Below are 19649 nucleotides of genomic sequence, written 5' to 3'. Positions count from 1 at the left end.
GCTTGCTGGTTTGGATGGTGTCACTGGAATTAGGCCCACTCTCTACTCCAATCTCTTGTTTCTGTCTCCTGGTGGACCACTCCGGGTTCTGGTACAGGCCAGTATCTTTTTCCTTCTTTTTGTACAATCCCCAATTAGAAATTAGTTCTGTCCCTGTTTGTTTGTGGTCCTGACAGCTTCCAGTGGGATATTGGAGATGGAGATCACACTGGTCTCAGGCCTTTTGAAAGGGTTCCTGAAGCTGCTTTAGCAACCTGTGGTCTGAAGAGTTAGGGCTAGCTGGGCCCAACCTCCCTTTGTGTTTCTTTGGTGACTAGCTCTGTCTCCCACTTTTGTTCTGACAGTCTGAACTCCCTGTTCAGAGCACTTGTTGGCTTCAGGTCTGTGTGTGTGAATTTGTGCTTGTTTTCCTTGCCTGACTCCTCTCCCTGTCTCCACTAATTCTGGCTGAGGTTGAGCCAGCTTTCTTGGAGTAATCCCTTTCTTCTGGCCATTTTGGGTACAGATGGAGCTGTTTATTTCTGCATCCCTTCAGCTTTCTTTATCATCAGTCTTTCTAGGGATTTTCCAGATATTTTCTAGGGTTTATGTGGAAGAGGCAGGCTTCTTTCTCTCCAATGTTTCACATCTTAAGCAATAGTCAATGATATAATAACAATACATAAATTTAATAAGCACCTAAGTCATTAATAAAATTTTTGAATAAAATGGGACCTTACTCTGGCTCTTGTTAAGACTAATCTGAGTCTACCTAGGTGAAATATCATTCAGTCCAAATCTCTACCATCTTGTCCATAAGGATATTGTGGGAGAGAATCAAAAAGCACATAGTCAGTCTTTATTGAATAGTTATATATTAATTAAGGATTATAGATTGTTTTGCTCAGGGTTATTATGAGGGAAGTGCTTTATAAAGTGCTATACAAACATTTTTTATGAAGTACGTCTTATAACTTCTGTTAAGAGAAGCACATCTATGAAAACTTCAGCGTGATGATGTAATCTAAGGAGAAGAAGCTGATTTTCATCACTGAGGAAGGACATGTGAATTATGAGTCTGAGGAAACTAGGTGGCACAATGGATAGAGCACTGGCCCTGGAGTCCAGAGGACCTGAGTTCAAATTCAGCCTCAGATACTTACTAGCTGTGTGACCCTGGGCAAGTCACTTAATCCTGATTGCCTCAAAAAAAAAAAAACAACCCCAAACCAAACCCAAATCTAGACTCAATGCCATATTGACAACTTTCTCCTAAAGAAAAATGGATTCATTAGATATGAACCTTAATGAATAAGATGTATTTTCTTGTTTTCTTTCATTGATCTGGCTAGGTCTGATCCCGAAAATGGGGTTTGTCAGTCTTTGTCCATGAATTTTTACCAGATGTTGAGCAGTTTTATCAAGTAATCCAGAGTCTTCACCTGAATAGAGTTTTCTTGTAGGCAGGTAGGTGGTACGGTGGATAGAGGATTTAGAATCAGGAAAGCCTGCATTCAGATCCAGCCTCAGTCACTTAACTAGCTGTGTGACCCTGAAAGAGTCATTTAACCTCTCTGTATCTCAAGTTTTTTCATCTGTAAAATGGGAATAATAGTAGTACCAGCCTTCCAGGATTGTTGTAAGGCCCAAATAAGTTAACATATGTTAAGTGCTTTATAAACCTTAAAGAGCTATGGAAATGCTAGTGATTATGATTTTTTTTAAGGAACTGACTCAAAAATTGGGTATCCCATCTGAAGACATGTCATGCAAACCCTAGGAAGCTAGAAATCATCTATCGAGTACTGGGTATGCAATCAGAGAATAAAAGAATCAGCAAGGAAAAGGGAAATTGAGAGTGAAGATTTATATTCATTGAAGATTGATATGATATAAACTCATATACATCAAGGACCTGTGATTTTGTTGCTGTAGGATTCCTTTTTCCTATGTTTGTCACAAAGGATCTATAATTTATAGAATTAGAGAGTTGTCTGAGGTGATCAAATGTTAAATGATAGCTGGTGTGTATCAGACACAGAATTTGAACCCTGATTTTCCAGATTCCAAGTCCAGCATTCATTCTACATTTTCATAGAATTTACTGTTTATTCCATGCTGCTCCTATGACCTGATATAATCATACTTTATCTTGGTATCGCCCAAGCACCTAATATGTGGTGCATCGCATTTCATAAATGTTGTGGAATAAGGGTGGCTTTTTATACTAGCCATAAAAGCATCATAAAGTTGAGTGAAAAGTTGAGAATGATGTTTGGCTGGGAGCTGAGCTTTGAAAGAAGCTAGAGATTCTATGAGCCAGAGGTGGGGAAGCAGTGCCTTCTGGGACTGGGAACAAGGTCCACAAAGCCACAGGGTCAGGAGATGTTGTAGGATTTATGTGGAACAGCAAGTAGCCTGGTTTGGCCGGAACTTGGAATGGGGCAAGGAAAGTCATGTAGAATAGCCTAAAAAAAAATTTGAAGTCTCCAAATCTAGGTTGCAAAGGGCCTTCGAAATGCAGAAGAGGCATTTGTATCTTACCCTGGTACCGGTGCTCTTGACTTGTTTACATCATAAACTGTCTTTGTCAGTCTAGTGAAAGCTTCTCAGAATAAATTTTTTAAAATGCACTAAATAAAATCTATAGGTTGCAAAGGAAACTTATTTTGTTGAAATACTTATCAAAATAGCTTTTTATAAAAAAGAAACAAGTTCACAGACCCCAGGTTAAGAACCTCTGTGCCAGCAGCAAGAGGAAGAAATGACCGGCACTTCGGGAACCAGGAAGTGGTACGGTTAGAACTGTCCTTTAAGAACAGCAATTTGGCAAGTGTGGAGGATGGATTGGAGACCAGTCAGAAGGCTGTTACAGCTGTGTGGGTAAGAGGTGATGAGGGCATGCACAGGCATGATAATTGTGTGCAGGGAGAGTGGAGGACACTTGGGAGATACATAGGGAAGGCAGGAAGAACAAAACTTAGATGTGAAGGGTGAAGTGCAGGGAAGAATTGAGAAGGACTTTGAAATTGTAAACCTGAGTAAACTGAAGGATGGCAGTGCCCTCCATAGAAATAGAAATATTTGGAAAGGGGGATGGTTTAGAGTGGCGAAAATATTGAGTTCTGTTTGGACCTGTCAGATGTGAGGTGCTACAAAACAGAGAATCAGGGGGCAATTGATGAAGCTCAGGACTGGGGTTAAGGAAAGGAACTGAGGCTGGCAGATCTAGGAATGACTGCATGGAGGTGATGATTGAATCCACTGTAGCTGATGAGAGAGAGAGAGATGATAGAAGACCTTCCACATCTTCCACATTCATGGGAAGCCCTTTGTGCTATTACTATTGATACCTCACTGACAGTGACAGTTATCTATGAATTGACTTTCTTTGTAAGGAATTTTCCCCTTATGCTAATACATTCAAGTAATTTGCTTGCATTTCCCCCTTGTGAAGAGATGAATAGGAAAATTGAAACCTAGTTTGGAGTCTTGAGAATGTTCACTCATTACTAAAAGATATCATTGCTTGGGGCGTGTGTGTGTGTGTGTGTGTGTGTGTGTGTGTGTGTTTTAATTGGAAGCAGGTTGTGTTAACCTTCCTCCAGGAGCATGAAAAAGGGAAGCACTGTCAGCATTCTGTCATGCCGAAGTCCATTTGGAGGAAAGTGATAAATTACAAATTGCTTAACATTAGCACTTGATGAAAGTAAAAGAGTTAAATCTTCCTGAGATCATTACAGAGATCAAGTTATTTATTCTATACCAGCTCTGGTTCTGGTCCAATTGAATGTGGAGGACAGAATAAGGACAATGGAGGGCTAATCCTGCTTAGTTCTGTCTGATTCTGTACCTATTTCCACATTCTAGACCCTCCCATCCAGTGGTAGCCCACTTAAGGGAACACTCGGACTGATTCCTTATATCCCACAAAGAGTAGATGAGAATGTGAGAAGACCTGAATACTGACAAGCTTCTAATAGGGAGAACAATTCCCTAAGGAAACATAATAGTAGTACCTAGGGATCTGATGGTTTGTCTAGAAAGAAGTTGGTGTTCAGAGTTGTAAGCTAAGACACCTATTTCACATGATAAGAATTGTGTGGAGTCATACTGTGTTTTGCAATAAGGGAAGAAGCAGGAGAAAGACAGGTGATGTTTGAGGGGTGAATGGAACGGGCTTTGGGTAAGACCAAAAAGGGAGCCATGACCTGGAATTGGTGGTGAATATTATCATCATTAATAGATAATACTCCATTCTCTTTTAGTTTGAATTTTGCAAGTGCAAGTTCCATCTACCTGGAAGCCAGATATCACTTAGATTAGATGGGAAGAGACAGGCACATTTATGCATCTGGAGTTAGCTCTGTCTGTTAAATCACCTCAGTCTATGGTTTAGGACATAACTTACAGTTGCCCTTGCTTAGAGAAGTCTTTTCAATGAGATGCAACATACATAGAGATTAGTTTGTAAGGAGTGTCCCTTCACTTCCGAAATTAAAACCTGTACTTGGCAAAACACTAGGGAATAAGCAGTATTACCCACAATTTCTTCTACTGTGTAAGGGATGAACTACATGTGGCCAGATATAGGTTTCTTCCATCTTTGAATTTCACCTGCTTTCCACAAATACACATATATGCACTATATGCACACATATACATACCTATATATACACAAGCAGAGGGACCCATATTGGGAATGTGATTGCTGAGTCCATAAGTGTAGTTGACGGACTAGGTTTACCTAAAAGATCCTTTAAGAAAAAGCTCTTGAAAGATGATTACAGAATTGAGACACCATCATTTAAAACTGCCTGAGGCAAACTCCTTTGAAAATTGCAGCAGTGGAGGGACAGAGAAAGAACCACCGAGCCCTTGATTGTTACGCTGTTCCCTCAGGACCCGTTCTCCCCCTCCCCCTCTGTTTCTCATCTGATATGAGAGAGACCAGCAGTAAGACTCCTCATCTGTCTTATGAAAATCCGATTCGGGATGGCTGTGATCAAAACCAGCTGGCTGTCACCAGCAGTGGCCTTGTGCAGAGGGAACTTCTCAGAAGCATTCTGTATGTGGGGATGTCACGGGTTGCACCGATCAAAGGCAAATTTTTTTAATAAATATATATAAGGAAAAAAATACAAAACCTAAGGATTTGGCATAAAAGAGATGTAGTTTGTCTTCTTTTTTTTTTTTTCAATGTAACATGAAGAGGATGAAATAGAATCAGATATGCTTGGTCTCTAACACACTTCCACAGGAGGTTCTGAGAAGGCTCTTTCTCTGTTACATTAATACCATATCACTTGTCTCTGGCCTTATCGAAGAGCATTTCTGTTCCCATTTCTTCTGGCCAACATTCCCCTCTTCACACCCACATACCCACACACGCCATTCCTCATCTCTTCTTCAGTTCCTTAGTATATCTGCAAAAGAAAAAAAAAATAAATAAAGCAAGGGGAAGTTGAACTACTAATGAAATTCTGAGAGACTTTATGTTCTTGTAGAACTGTTTTCTACATCTGTTAGTTGGTTTTCATTTTCACTAGCCATGGTTGGTGTGGATTTCCTCAACAGAGTCAAGTGTCAGCATTCCAGTAATGTCTCAGAGGTCACTCCTGGGAGTGGTGATGTTCAGTTCTTTGGCCCTGGGTCCTAGGCTGACAATTAAAACTCCTGCCACCTGGGCTTCCTAGTACAGCAAAACCTTACAAGATTTTCCATCACCCTAACCTTTGAGTAGTTTGGGAAGATCATTGCTGTTTGACTGTTCTTAGCATTGATTCTGGTAGAATTTTTAGTGACTGGGTATGTAATTAGGAATGAATGGAGGTGAGAACGTGGTACATATATATATGATCACTGTGATCAACCCCTACCCTCCAACATCAGGAGTTTAATATTTTGTGTTATATTACCTTCTTAGGAAATCCCCACTCTGTGCCCAGATGATCTCACTACTCCCAAATCAAATGAGCCAGAACCTCCCTTAACTCAGAATCCCCTTCTCTAGTCTATTTTCAGGCACGGGAGCTTGTCACAGCTTGGAATGCATGCTTGAACCAGCCACCTATTTTGATCTCCATTCTCTGCCCATCTGTGATCTTTTTCTTTCCCCCAACAGTATTAGCAAAAACACGGTTTGGCATTTCAATATATGGAACACCGATGAGAAGCCCATGGTCTACCCTCCGCTGGCAGTTAGCACCCTCATTGTGGTAGTGTCTCCTAGAATTTCTCTTATCTCCCATGGTCACTGCCCCAGCAGGGGCTGAGCTGCGCCTCCCCAGCAGCCTTCTCACTAAATTTTATGACCCACATTATACTTTCTCTTCCCAGCTTTCTAAGGTCTTGTTGTTGTGCCTGCCCTGCCCCAGTGGGGGCTTCCTGCTCCTTTCTCCCTTTGTCAGTGCCGGGCAGGCTGGAATCCACCATAATCAATTGAAATCACCAGGGATGTGCCTTCATAAAATGGACCTACCGGGTGCCCGGGGAGCTGTTTTTGCCCCCCTTGTTCTCTGATTCCGCGATTGCACAGGGGACTGTGTCAGGCTTCCAAGAGACCTGGAGCTTGTTTGTGTGCTCCACAGGCTCTGCCTCTTTCCCTTGTTCCTTCAGGTTTTTGAAGCCTGTTGCCTATCGTTTTCTACTTTTCTTTCTTTTTTTTATTCTCCATTTTTCCACTTAGAAAAAAAAATTATTTATACGATTGAGATCCGCTAATTAAAGCCATTTTCTGGTATTTGGTTACTGGAGTGTTTGATGTCTCTCTGACAAGACCATGAAATGCACGGAGTGTCCACAGGGACGGAATTTGCTGAACACGGCTCTTTGTAAATGAGGGGACACAGTGTCGCAGCAGCTCATGAATATGAAACGCCCATGATGCTACCTCAGTGGACTTGGGAACACAGATGAATCCTGTCATGTGCTAAATGAGACCAATTTCTTTCACTTAACTTCATCTTCAATCAGACCTTCTTCCATTTGGCTGTTTAAAATTCCCCATACGTGATGCAGAAGGTAACAGCATTCAGTAAAACAAAGTTTTGTTGCAGCAGAGAAAAATTATAATGATCGTTGGTTTGAAGTTATCTTCTCCTTCTCCAATAATAGAAGTTATTTCCTTTTGTTTCTCGGGTACTGGGGGTTCTTCTAATTTCATCCCACTGAAAACTATTGAGTTGGGGTACAGAGCTAGTCAGGTGTCTAGCTGTACCAGCCCTTTTTAGAGTGGCCTTAAGCACTGTCCCCAAATCCTACACGTTTTTGTTATTAAAAATTTCTGGCATTTAATAATAAGCCTTTGGCTTATTATCTAATGGACAAACTGGTAGAAAGATGCCTGAATGGTATAGAATATAAGTTTGCTTAACCTTCAGAAAGGAATTAGATATGATCGAATAGAACATATGTCCATGGGAAGATTTTTTCCTGGTGGTCAGAACTTAGTAACTGAGATGGCAACTCAGCTAAAACTCATTGAGTGCCAAGACTGATCCCTAGGTGATCAGGGATGGCTCTGTAATCTACTCTTACCCTTTGGTAAAATATCAGGATGAAGGGAGTATTAGGGATTATAGAAAAGGAAAAGCTCTCAAACAGCCCTTTTTGGCCAAACAAAGAATGGTACACACCAACTCTACAAGGAAATCTCATTCAGAAATCACTAACCAATATAAGTCAACAAAAGAGACAAACCTGGAGGGGCATAGTACAGTAAGGCAGATCCTCTCCTGAAAGACATTGACCTGGGTAATGACTTAGAGGCCAGACTGAAATGGAGCCTTTGTACTCTCTTTTTTTTTTTGTCCTTGCAAAATAACTTAGGTTTTGCTTTCCGCAGTAGAGAGCATATAGCATTCTCAATGTGTATTCCTTGCAAACTTTCTGATGGCTTGAGGATGTCTCTTTCTTGTTCACTAGTACCAAATGATAAGTGAGTCCTTAATTCAGGGCATCACAAAATGTATCACATAGCATCCATTGGAAACTATTTTGGAAGGGAAATTTTGCACATATTAAGTAAGGGTCTTTAAGAAAAAGCTAACAATCAAATTTCTCAAGCTGGAATGACTCTTCTGGAACTTTGTAGAGTCGTACTTTAATGTAATATAAATATAGCATAATGTGACATTGGACAAATTACTTAACCTCTGTTTGCCTTAGTTTCCTCAACTGTAAAATGGGGGTAATAAAAGCACAAGGTTGTAAGGATAGTACCTTGCACAGAGTAGATGCTACACGAATGCTTATTCTCTTCCCATCCTTCCCCTATTTGTAAAGCTCTATGAAAACCTCAAAGTACTAATATAAATACTAGCCATCATTAACATAACTTTCCCAATGAGTGATCAGCCAACCAGTCATCTCACTGCTATTTATTCAGTCAGGTTAATATTTTAACTTCCCTTTAGATCTTGAGAAGCAGGCATGGTGTAGTGGGTGAAGAGCTAGGAGCCTGGATTCAATTCTTGCTGACTCTGTGACCTTAAACAAATCCTGTAACTCCTCCGTGCTCGAGGCCAGGCCTTCTTAAATTTTTCCATTTGCAGCCCCTTTTTGCGTTTCAGCAGCATTCCTTAGCGTTGTGTGGCCTGATGCCATGCACAGTGCAAAGTGCACATGCTTTGTGTTCAGAACCAAGTCTGCAGTGAAGTTGTGCAATGCACCATGGACAAGTGCTGCTAGAAACACCTTGGATTCATTACTTGTTTGATTTTTCATTAATTTTTGTTTGTGCATTCAGAAACTTTTACTATTGCCAAATTTTTATTACAACCCACAGTTTAAGAAGTGCTACTTCTAGGCCAGGAGTATCCCACTCATAGAAACAGGGCAACTAAAATGTTGTTTATGTTCTATAACATCTTCACTTATTTTGTTTAGTATTTCCCAATTACCCGTAGCTAGGGAGTATGACCCTCTGCTGTAGACAGCCCTCTTAAGCTACAGAGAAGATTCTGACCAGGATCAGTAGCAGGAGTTCCCTATGTTAGTGAGACCACAAGTTTAGTTCTCTTCCTCTCAGTTATTGCAAAGCATCCCACTTACAGAGAGAATACCTGGGGGGGGGGGCCTGTGTATGAATGGTGCAGGGATAGGGGCGGGGGGGAGTCAGGGACAACAAAAAGCATTCCTGATTCGTGCATTGATCAGAAACATGGGATGCCTATGGGACCACTGAAGAGCTTTCTTCTCGGCGACCAAAATATCATCCCTCATAGGGCACTATGTTACCCAGCATAGGGGGTTCTGAAGGAAAGGAGTCAAAAGGGTCTTAAGTTGGAAGGCCAGCCTTAAGCTATGTCCTCACAGCATCTTATTTTCCTAGACATTCAATGGAAAGGATAAAGCTAGCTTCTCATATTGGGTCTCAAGAAATATGTTATTTAGCACTATCAATTAAAGGCAGGGTAATTCTCATAGAAGTAGAGCCCCAGAAAGTATCCATAGAAAGCCTTCATTTCTCTGTTATAAAGAATCCTACTTAAGAAACGTTTGGGGACAGGTACATATACACTGAAATTGGAATGTACAGAGAATATTAAAATGACCTCTGCATGAAAACAGCATGCAAATGCTTGAAGCATTCCATGTTTTTGTAATAGTGTTAGCTTTTTATATGCACATATCACATCCTCTCAAGTTGCCTATAAGTTTCTCAAGGTCAGGGGCTATGTCTGATGTAATTGTAGAGCCCTGATAGAACCTTGCACATAGTAGGTACTTGTTCAACTTTGGTCAATGGGTGGTTTTATTCATTCACCTTCTTAGAATGGGTTTACTACTCCCTGCTGGCTGTGTATGAGACAGCTACACCAGCAAGATATGGGAAAGAGTCGGTGTTAGCAGCCCAGGCAATAATAAGTCAGTTGAGAAGAATGAAGAATGAATATTTGTGTTTAAGAAGCCCTAGTTAGGGGAGACAACAGAAGAGAATTTGGACAAGGAGAATGACAAATGTTTGGACAATGTCATAAGAGATGACACGAAGTACAAAGGTCAGAATTCTGGCCAGTTTTCAGTTCTGAGGGTGACGTTCATACCCTTGTTCCCCAAAGCAGTTCACTCACAGACAGAATTCCTCTTCCTTTTCTGCTCTAACGTGTTGTACTGTGAAGTCACTGGCAAAGAAGAGAATGAGAGGAAATGGAGCTTCCTCCCCTCCTCCAGAGGTGGCTCTGTGCCGGTACAGGCTGCTTTCCTGACAGTGCCTCTACTCCGTAGACTATTTGGGAATCTTCCTGAGTGAAGGGTGCTCTCTATGTAAATCCATCATTATCAAGTCATTAATCTGAATTCTGTGCTTATGGCACCACAATCTGTGACCACAGGAGGGGCGGGGTGGGGGGGGAAGGGAGGGGAGAATGGAGCCTGGGAGCCACAAAGAACAAAGAAGATGAAAAAGAAAAGCCACCATAGCTAAAGGAAAATGGCATTTTAGCTCAAAGAATTGGGAATCATTTTGTCTAATTGCAACCAAGGGGCTTTCTTTGTTAATTGTCTTTATATTTAAGGTACATCCCTCTGTGGCTATTGAGATCACCTGGGCGCCTTCTGCTCTATGGGTCCAAGTTTAATAAGACATAGTAAGGGAAGCTGAGCTCCTCAGCTGCTGAAAGACCTCCCCTCTCCCCCAAAGGGGCCCAAAGGCCAGTGTCTCCAGGAATCCCTGTGGTCTGTACACTTTGCCATTCTCTCTCAATTGTCCTGGTCACCCAAAAATAATAGGTAGGGGTCTTTAGAGACCCCCTGAATAAAAGGGAACGGGGATTTTTGATGAAAGGTTGGGGAAGGCACTCTACATACTAAGGAATGTTTCATTAGGGTTGGAGACAGAGTCAGCAATTCAGATTTCATAGGGATGTCCCCGGTGAGGAGGCTGCCACTGCCAATGCAGCTCTTCATCTCTTTTCTTCAGTTTATATTCATAGTTACCTAGGACACTGAAAGATTGAGTGATTTGCCCAGAGTTACACAGCCAGTGTGTATCGTAGACAGCTAAGTGGTACAGTGAATAGAGCACTGATCTGGAATCAAGAAGATGTGAGTACAAATACGGACTTAGACACTTATTAGCTGTGTCACCTTGGACAAGTCACTTTAACCTCTGTTTGCCTGTTTCCTCACCCTCAAAATGGGGACAATAGTAGCAGCTACCTCCCAGAGCTGTTGTGAGGATCAGATGAGATAAAAATTGTGAAGTGCTGACTTACTCTTAGCACAGTGACCGGCATATGTGTAGTAAGCCCTGTATAAATGTCTGTTGTTATTGTTGTTAGCACCTACGTGACACAGTGGATGAAACACTGTGCCCAGAATCAGGAAGACCTCGGTTCAGATCCGGCCCCCAGGTCCTAGCTGTGTGACCCTTGACCCTAGGCAGATTGCTTGACCACTGTCTGACTCAGCTTCCTCATCTGTAAAATGGGGATAATAAGAGCACCTACATCATAGGTTTGTTGTGAGGCTCAGATGAGGTAACGTTGTAAAGCCTGTAGCAGAGTACCTGATACATAGTGCGTCCTTAATAAATAAGTGCTGCTTCCCTTCCTTTCCCCTCTCCTCTTTTAGAGACAGGACTTGAACCCAGGCCTTCTTGATTCCAAAGCCTACTCTCCATTCAGCAGACATGCTGCCTCTCCATTAGGCTGTACGAGTCACAAGTATATGTTTCCAAGAGAGAACCATCCAGCTGATAGAGGAGTCAATTTGCTAAATAAATAAAAGTTGCTGTCTTTGCCCATCCACTGACCAAGATGAAGATACTGTTTAATCAAGAGGTTTAACATTTCATTAGTAACGGCAGAAAAGGGAAGCATGCTTTTAAATTTAATTGCAGAAGTTGGGTTGTTCCACTTTCCAACACAAAAGTGAGCCGTGAATGGGTGGGCTTTCAGTAGGATTGGAGCCAAGCCACAGACAGTATCTTACATACTTGAGAGTGTCAAAGTTTTGTCCTTTTACCTGAGAAGACAAGCCTTCCACTGAGTCAAGACAGACCGTTTTGACAGTTACCATGGCTGAAAAAACTCTTCACCTTGTGGCCAGCCTAATAACGAGCCTTTCTAATGACAGTAATAGTAATAGCTGACATTTATTTAGCACTTTTAAAGTTTGCAGAGCATTTTACAAGCATTATCTTATTTGCTCCTTAAAATACCCTTGGGAGGTGGGTGCTATTCTATTATTATATCCTTTTTACAGATGAGGAAACTGAGGCAGATGGTGACTTGCCTAGGCTCACACAGTAAGTGTCTGAGGTTGGATTTGAACTCATGGGCCTGACTCCAGGGCCATGCACGCTCTCTACTTAAGCTTAACTAGGCTGGTTCTCTCACCATAGACATACAGTTTGGTCATTGGGCCTGTACATAAAGACTTTGTGGCATACCTTGCCAGGGCTTGAATTAGTTAGCAAAGCTTTCAAGGAAGCCAGGGGTTCCTCCACACTGGGGTGAGGGAAGCCTTTGAGAAAGACTTTAGTAGAGGATAAGACACTTATTAGATGTGTGACCCTGGGCAAGTCACTTACCCCTGTTTGTCTCAGTTTCCTCATCTGTAAGATGAGTTAGAAAAGGAATGTGGCAAATCATTCTGTTATCTCTGCCAAGAAAACCCCAAATGGTCAAGAGGAGTTAGATGCTACCAAAAATTACTAAACAACAACAAAGAATCTTATGTAACCTCTGTCAGAATTGTCTTCTTTCCTTGAATTTTAAAATGCTAAATAATACCCTCTGGGTCTCAAATAACATTGTCAACCTAGACTTCCAGGCCAGTTTCTAGAGGTGTAGGGTCATATCATTTAGCATAGGTGATTGTCTAACAGTGACAGACATTCCTTATATATAGCTTCCTTTTGGGGTCCCTTCTATATGGTCATTACAGAGAGGGGTGTGTGTGTGTGTGTGTGTGTGCAGTAGGGGAGTTCCCCAAGTACCTCTTCCTTTGTACACATGCCCTTTGTGACTTGTGAACCAGAGATTGCATATTTTTTTAGGTTCTTTGAAGTTTGCCCGAGTATGAAAATGGCTTCATAGCCACCTGTTCCACTGGGAGCTGGGGAGTTGGATGGCCCAGGTCTGCTGAGATTGCTCAAGCTGTCACTGTACCAGAATGCTCCAGCTTTTCTTGGCCTTGCTGTCATTGCAGGCTCTGTCCCTCTCAGGCAGTTTGCTGGGTTCTGCTGGGCACCAGGCAGCCAATTAGAGAGAAATCCCACTGTGTGGCCAGCCCACCAGTGTAGCTCTAAATGGCCCCTTTGCCAAGGCCCGAGCCGACCTCTGATCTGTCACAGATGGGCCAGCATTGCACTCTTTCTGCACATTTGGAGGAGAAAGACAGACACAAAGAAGGGAGCCTGCAGAGGGGCAAAGTGGACATTGGGTGGAAGTTCTGTTCCTTAGAGCTCTGAGAAGCTGGACAGAGTTGACAAGATGGACCCCAAAACTGAAGAGTTGTAGACGGAGAATGGAGTTTCAGAAAACCCTGTCCTGAGCCCCAGACTCAGCAGGTAGAACTGACTTTCCATCTCTTGAATATTCATCTCAGGCTGCAGCAATACAGTCAGGGAGAACTAGACAACAGCTCACTGGCTCCTTCCAAAAATGACATATTACCCACAGAGTGCAGAGCAGCCAGCCTCTTCATTACAGCACTGTAGTGCCTGAGCAAGACAGTCCAGTGCTGCCCCCAGAGCCTGCCCTGGCTGCTGGAGAGCCACCCAGGCAGAATCTGCACCAAGCTCTGGATGCTCTGACTTTGTACACAGCAAATCAGTTTGTTTTTTAAAGCACTTCATTGTTTGACTGTGCAAGCAGTAGAATTTTAAGAGCTACTCATCATTCTCAGTCAGATAAAAAACACTGCATAACCATTGAAGAAGAAATTTATTCCCCCTAGATGTTGGTCATTATATCCATAATTTAATTGTTTAGTAGCTGGTATATATTTGTCAACTTTTTAATATCCTCTATTAGTCCTTTGTTTTTATTTTATATCTTGTCCATCTCCTTTTCCATCATTTTTATTCTCTCTTCTTTTTTCTTCCCCCTCTCTCTCCCCCCACCCTCTTTCGCTCTCTCCCTCTCCTTCCCTCTCCCTCCCTCTTCCCCTTTCCTCCTCCTCCTCTCCCCTCCTTTCTTCCACTCCCCTTCTATTCTCTGTCTCTCTATTTATATCTCTGTCTCTCTGTGTCTTTCTGCCCCCCCCCGTCTCTTTCTCTCCCTCCCTCCTCTCTTTTTCATTCTCTCCCTCATTTGTGACATACCACAGTTGGGAGTAGTAATAGACACCAGGTTTGGAGCTGACATTTATATATTCCGGCTTAGCTTGACTAGAACAATCTCCAAGTCTAAATAATGAACAGTGTGAAAGTGGCAGGATTCTTCCTAGCTGCTCCTGAAATGATTACATTCTTCTTTTTAAAATAAAGCTGAATTCAGCCTACAGAACCTAAGAGGAAGGGTCCCTGCTTACCATCTCAACTAATCTCTTCTCTGGTTATTTCTGTTTCATTGTCTGTAGTATGAACTTGGTTCAGTTGAACTCCCCTAGTGGTCATTTTCTCTCTCTCCCTCCCTCCCTCTTTATGTCTCTGGCTCTCTGTCCATTTGTCTATCTTTCTGTCTCTGTCCATCTGTCTGTCTCTGCCTCTTAGTTTCTGTCCATCTGCCTACCTCTCTCTCTGTGTCTCTGTCCATCCGTCTCTCTATCAGTCTGTCTCTATCTTTCTGTCTATCTCTCTGCCTCTGTGTCTGTCTTTGTCTTTCTGTCCATCTGTCTGTCTGTCTGTGTCTCAGTGTTTGTCTTTGTCTTCCTATCCATCTGTCTGTCTTTGTCTATGTGTTTCTGTGTTTGTCTGTCTCTGTCTCCCTGTAGATCTATGTGCCTCTGTCTCTTTTTCTGTCTCTCAGTTTCTACCCATTGGCCTGTTTCTCTATCAGTCTGTCTCTGTCTCTCTCATGTGAAAGGAGAAAACTGCTCTTGAGCATTTGGCCTCCCCCATATGAGTAGGAAGAGGCGCACCTTGGAACATTAGGACGCTTTACCAGATGATGGCCTGGCCTGTAAGTGATATCCTGATGTTTCTGTGGATCTGTGATCTCTTCAGTATGGATACTTCTGCCTCTGCTGCAGATTACACCCTTCCATACCTTCTTCTCTCAAGCTTCTTTTCTTTATAGAATAACAATTGGTAGCATTTCTGTAACGCTTAAAGGTTTGCAAAATGCTTTTCTGTATGTGAGCCTCATTTCATCTTTACCACAACCCTGGGAGGGCAGTGCTGTTATTATTCCCATTTTCAGATGAGAAAACTGAGGCTGAGAAGAAGTAAGTGACTTGCTCAGTCATGCATCTGTTAAGTGTCTAGACCAGATTTGAATTCAGGGCTTCCTGATCTCAAGTCTAGTGCTCTGTCCACAGTGCCACCTCTGCCTCCCCTTACATAGTTCTTTTTCAGAGAATGTACCCAACCCTCGATGTCTTCAGTTGTGCATGAACCTCAGAGTTGTGCTCAGGCAATTAAGCTACCCCCCCCAACTGCCTCCCTTTATGATTGCTTATTTCTTGGACAATATCTTCCATGGGTCTTCCTGTGTTTAAATTGTTATTGGCAACACATCATATCTCTTCATTAACCTTTGGGTCTGTCACAGTTCTGATTCTCTGAAGATTATGGCATTTCAGAGTCCACAACTAGATAGTATCAATAGGAGAATATTGGTGTTAATGTCTTTGTGTCAGGTGTCACATTAGGGACTCTAAGCAAGCCATGACAAAATGCTGACATATTTGATAGTTTCATCAATCCTGGGTTGTTTGTTATGACTAATGTGAGCCACGGTGTGATGTCTCCCATGGGTCTCTAATTCCAGCTGGAGTCCTTACGAGCAGGAAAGGGAAATTGGTGCCAGGAATCTTTTTCATATCCCTCACATTCCTACATTTGTCTCATACTGCAGATATTCCGGTGATACCAGACCTAGAAGAGGTGCAGGAAGAAGACTTTGTTCTGCAGGTGGCTGCCCCTCCCAGGTAAGAGAAGCAAGGTTGGAAATTGGGCTAGGAATATAAAGGAACGAGATGAATTATCCTTCTTTCCAAAACATCTGCCACTTGTAAATGGAGTCATTGGCTCCTTGAGAGAATATTGGTTTTAGATATTGCCAGAGATGGGGTTCATCCCTTGGATTTTCATTTTGTCATGCTTGAGTGTGCTTACCTTGTCCCCAATAGTATGAGAGTGCCATTGACCAGGAGAGCAGTGGCCCTTCATGACCTCGTGGTGGTATTCTTCCCATTCTTCTACAGCATCCAAGTAAACCGGGTGATGACTTACCGTGACTTAGACAATGACCTGATGAAGTATGCAGCCTTCCAGACACTAGTGAGTAGAGTGGCTTCTGTAAATAAATACTATTACTAATAATAATATACATAATTGGTCTCTCCTTTGTCCTTATCAAAGTGTACTGCATCCTACTTATTTATGTTAATGTCCTATTCCCCTCCCTGCCACCTCCTTCTTAGACTACTACGTCCTTAATGGTAGTAAGATGTATTTTCCTTGGGCTGATTGGAAGACTTTACATAGAGTAGGACCTTAATAAATGTTTATCGATTGACCATTGACCTAACACTACTAGATCTTTGTCCCAAAGAAAAAGGAAAAGGACCTACATGCACAAAAATATTTATCGCAGCTTATTTTGTGGTGGCAAAGAAATGGAAATTGAGGGGATATTGGGAAATAGCTGAACAAGTCGTGGTATATGATTGTGATGGAATGCTATTGTGCTATAAGAAAGTGGAGCAGGACAGTTTCAGAAACATCTGAGAAGTCTTACGTGAACTGATGCAAAGTAAAGGGAGCAGAACCAGGAAAACATTGTAACTCTTATCAATACCATGATTCAAGCCAATTCCAAAAGATTCATGATGAAAAATGCTATACATCTCCAGAGAGAACTAATGAATTCTGAGTGAAATTGAAGCATAATTTTGTTTAAAGCATTCTTTTTCTTTTTTTTTTAGCACAACTAATAGGGAAATATGTTTTGCATGATTTCACATGTATAATTGATATCATATTGCTTGCCTTCTCAGTAGGTGGGCAAAGGAATGGAGGGAGGAAGTGAATTTGGAACTCAGTTTTTTTTTAATGAATGTTAAAAATGAATGTTTTTTTAAAGTAATAATGCCAATAATCACAGCTAACATCTGCATAGGGCCTTGAGGTTTGCAAAGAGTTTCCCATACATTATTTCATTTGACAAAACAAACAGAACGCACCATGTATATACATATATATATATATGTATGTATATATATATGTATGTATGCTCCTTGAATAGTTGTGTAGCACAGACATTTCTTTCCCACCACTGCTGCCCTTGCATTACAGCAGTAGTTCTCTAGTGTCCATGATGCTAATTCTGTCCTCTTAGATCACTGAAAGGTCTCACTTTGTTCTAGGGATCTAAGTCCTAGGGTCTTCATGTTTTTCCAGATATCAGCATACTATTCCTTACCCCATGGACCCTCAGCAAATCCAGCTCTGTCCTTCCCATTCAGTGCCCACCCATTCCATGCTCGTGATGTTAATCCTTCCTAGCTGTGGTAGTCTGGAATACTGGATCAGCTTTCCCCTAACAGTGAACACAGCATGCAATGGTAGGGTGCTTCTTGCATTTCACAGGCCATCCAGTCAGCCCATAGCTCTACTCTTTTGTTGAGAGATTTTTATAGCAATGGATTGGGGAATGTACTATTTTATAGCATCGAGTTTTCACGCATCAAGTTCGACTCTTGTCATCTTGCAAAAAAGTTCAAATAAGACAGTTGGGGTGAGACATTTTTTTTCCTATTCACAGGATGGAGAGATTGATCTGAAACTCCTCACTAAAGTCCTTGCTCCAGAGCCTGAAGTTCGAGAGGTACATGTATATAACCAAGAACTTTGATAAGAGGCTTTTTCCTGAGCAGCTTAGGACATTTAGAGGCATTTGTACTCAGCAATCCTTGAGATACCCAGTGAAATTCCTAAGTGCCCAATATACTCATTTATGGAAATGCAGAGAAGTTATTACCAATTTAACTCCAAACCATCTAACAAACCAAAAATCAGTCCATCCAACAAGTATTAATACTTAATACAAATATTAATAACACTTAATAAGTGTTTGGTCAGTTTCAAGAGTCCTATGCCTACCCCTTTAAAATACTCTGTAACCTCTGAACCTATGCTCCTTGGACTGGGCTTTAAGGGTGGGCTTAAAGGATGGACTTCAAATCATGTCCTTTGCTTAGGTCTCTCTTTAGTAAACAGGAGCATTCCTGGAAAAAAAACAGGGTTTGAGAAAAGGGAGGAGTGGAAGGTGGGGGGAGAAATTTCTTGGAATTCAGATAGTTTGGCCAATTTTTTTTTAATCTTGTGGCATGTAGCACCCCTTCCAACTGATATTCCTTAGTTTATAGCCCTCAAGAGCTCTTATTTTATTTTGCTAAAATACCCCATACCAGGAAGTGCAGTAATATTGTATATTTTCTCCTTAGTACTAAATGGAGGCAAGATTATTCAGGGCCTAGGACGTAAATAGTAGGGATTGTGTGCTGCCAGTGATGGCTGAGGGACTTTGACAAAGCTTTGTAAAGGGTGAAGGGGTCCCTTAGGAACTAACTCATCATTATCCACCTTTAAATTTTATGTATGTTAATAAGCCAGAACCCTATAAAACCACTTACCTGACATGAGGAACTAAAAATGGCGTTGGCTTGTCAAAGTGCCCCCCTCACCCTGACTCTGTGCTCTAACTGGTTAGATGCATGTATCTGTAGTTATTTTACCAGCTTGTCCTCGTGCAGGCTCAGCACTGGTTTGTGGGCATGAGAGGTTGGTTGGTTCTTGTCTTACACAGTGGGGCCCCTCTTGGCAGGATGATGTCAGCTGGGACTGGGATCGCCTCTACACTGAAGTGTCTTCGGAGCTTCTCACCGAGTGGGATCTCGGACAGTCAGAGAAAGAAGACCCTGTGCAGCCTAAACACACCTGAACCCTCGGTCGGGCCGTAGCCAATTTCACCCCTGTACATAATAATCATTGTTTTTATTGGACAAAATGCTCTAAGACTGAAACTCAAGAAAGTCGAATGCTGGCAGGAGCCTGGATTTTTATATCAAATCTTTTGTAATACAAATATTTATGCATGCTCTTCAGGATCATTTGAAATGCAATAAATTGCTTCACTGTCCAGTGACCATCTCTCCCATTTTTCTCTAACATCTTTGTGGCAAGAATGCCTAGGCATTTGCTGAGCCACCTCAAGGTTGAGGGACAGAGGTCTTAGAGTGTGGTCTGATGAGAATTAGCCACAAAGGGGAGAAAGTGAAGAAGCATAGCTTCGATTTTAAGGAGGCAGAATGACAGATCAAATTGGAAATTTAATTCAACAAACATGTATTAACCACCTACTGTGTGCAGAGCCCTGTGTTTTAAAGAATTCTCCAGTACACTAGATCAAGGGTTTGTGGAACCCTCGTGTAACCACAAGTGAAATTTTATTGGGATTAGGGACAAGGTGGGAACTGCCCCAGATACAATCTGAAGAGAGAGCATTCTAGCACTTGGTTGATGATGTTGGCAAAGACCCTGTTACCGCTAG

At 41.9% G+C, this 19649-nt stretch overlaps 1 protein-coding gene across 1 annotated transcript in view; it reads left to right on the top strand.

Moving 5' to 3' along the window:
• Positions 1-19244, top strand: part of IFT43 (intraflagellar transport 43) — a 345957-nt gene extending 326713 nt beyond the window's left edge. Inside the window, exons 7-10 of the mRNA XM_069091931.1 lie at positions 15951-16023; positions 16300-16375; positions 17862-17924; positions 18924-19244. Coding sequence (XP_068948032.1) covers positions 15951-16023; positions 16300-16375; positions 17862-17924; positions 18924-19040 — 329 coding nt within the window. The 3' untranslated portion in view covers positions 19041-19244. The remainder of the gene's footprint in view (positions 1-15950; positions 16024-16299; positions 16376-17861; positions 17925-18923) is intronic.
• The last annotated feature ends 405 nt before the right edge of the window (positions 19245-19649 follow it).

This window comes from Petaurus breviceps, unplaced genomic scaffold (genome assembly GCF_028583685.1).
Source record: "Petaurus breviceps papuanus isolate PSGF00001 unplaced genomic scaffold, PetGlider_PUasm1.0 189, whole genome shotgun sequence".
Classification (NCBI taxonomy): domain Eukaryota; kingdom Metazoa; phylum Chordata; class Mammalia; order Diprotodontia; family Petauridae; genus Petaurus; species Petaurus breviceps.
Note: the sequence above shows the minus strand (reverse complement) of the source record. Positions and strands in the feature narration are given on the sequence as shown.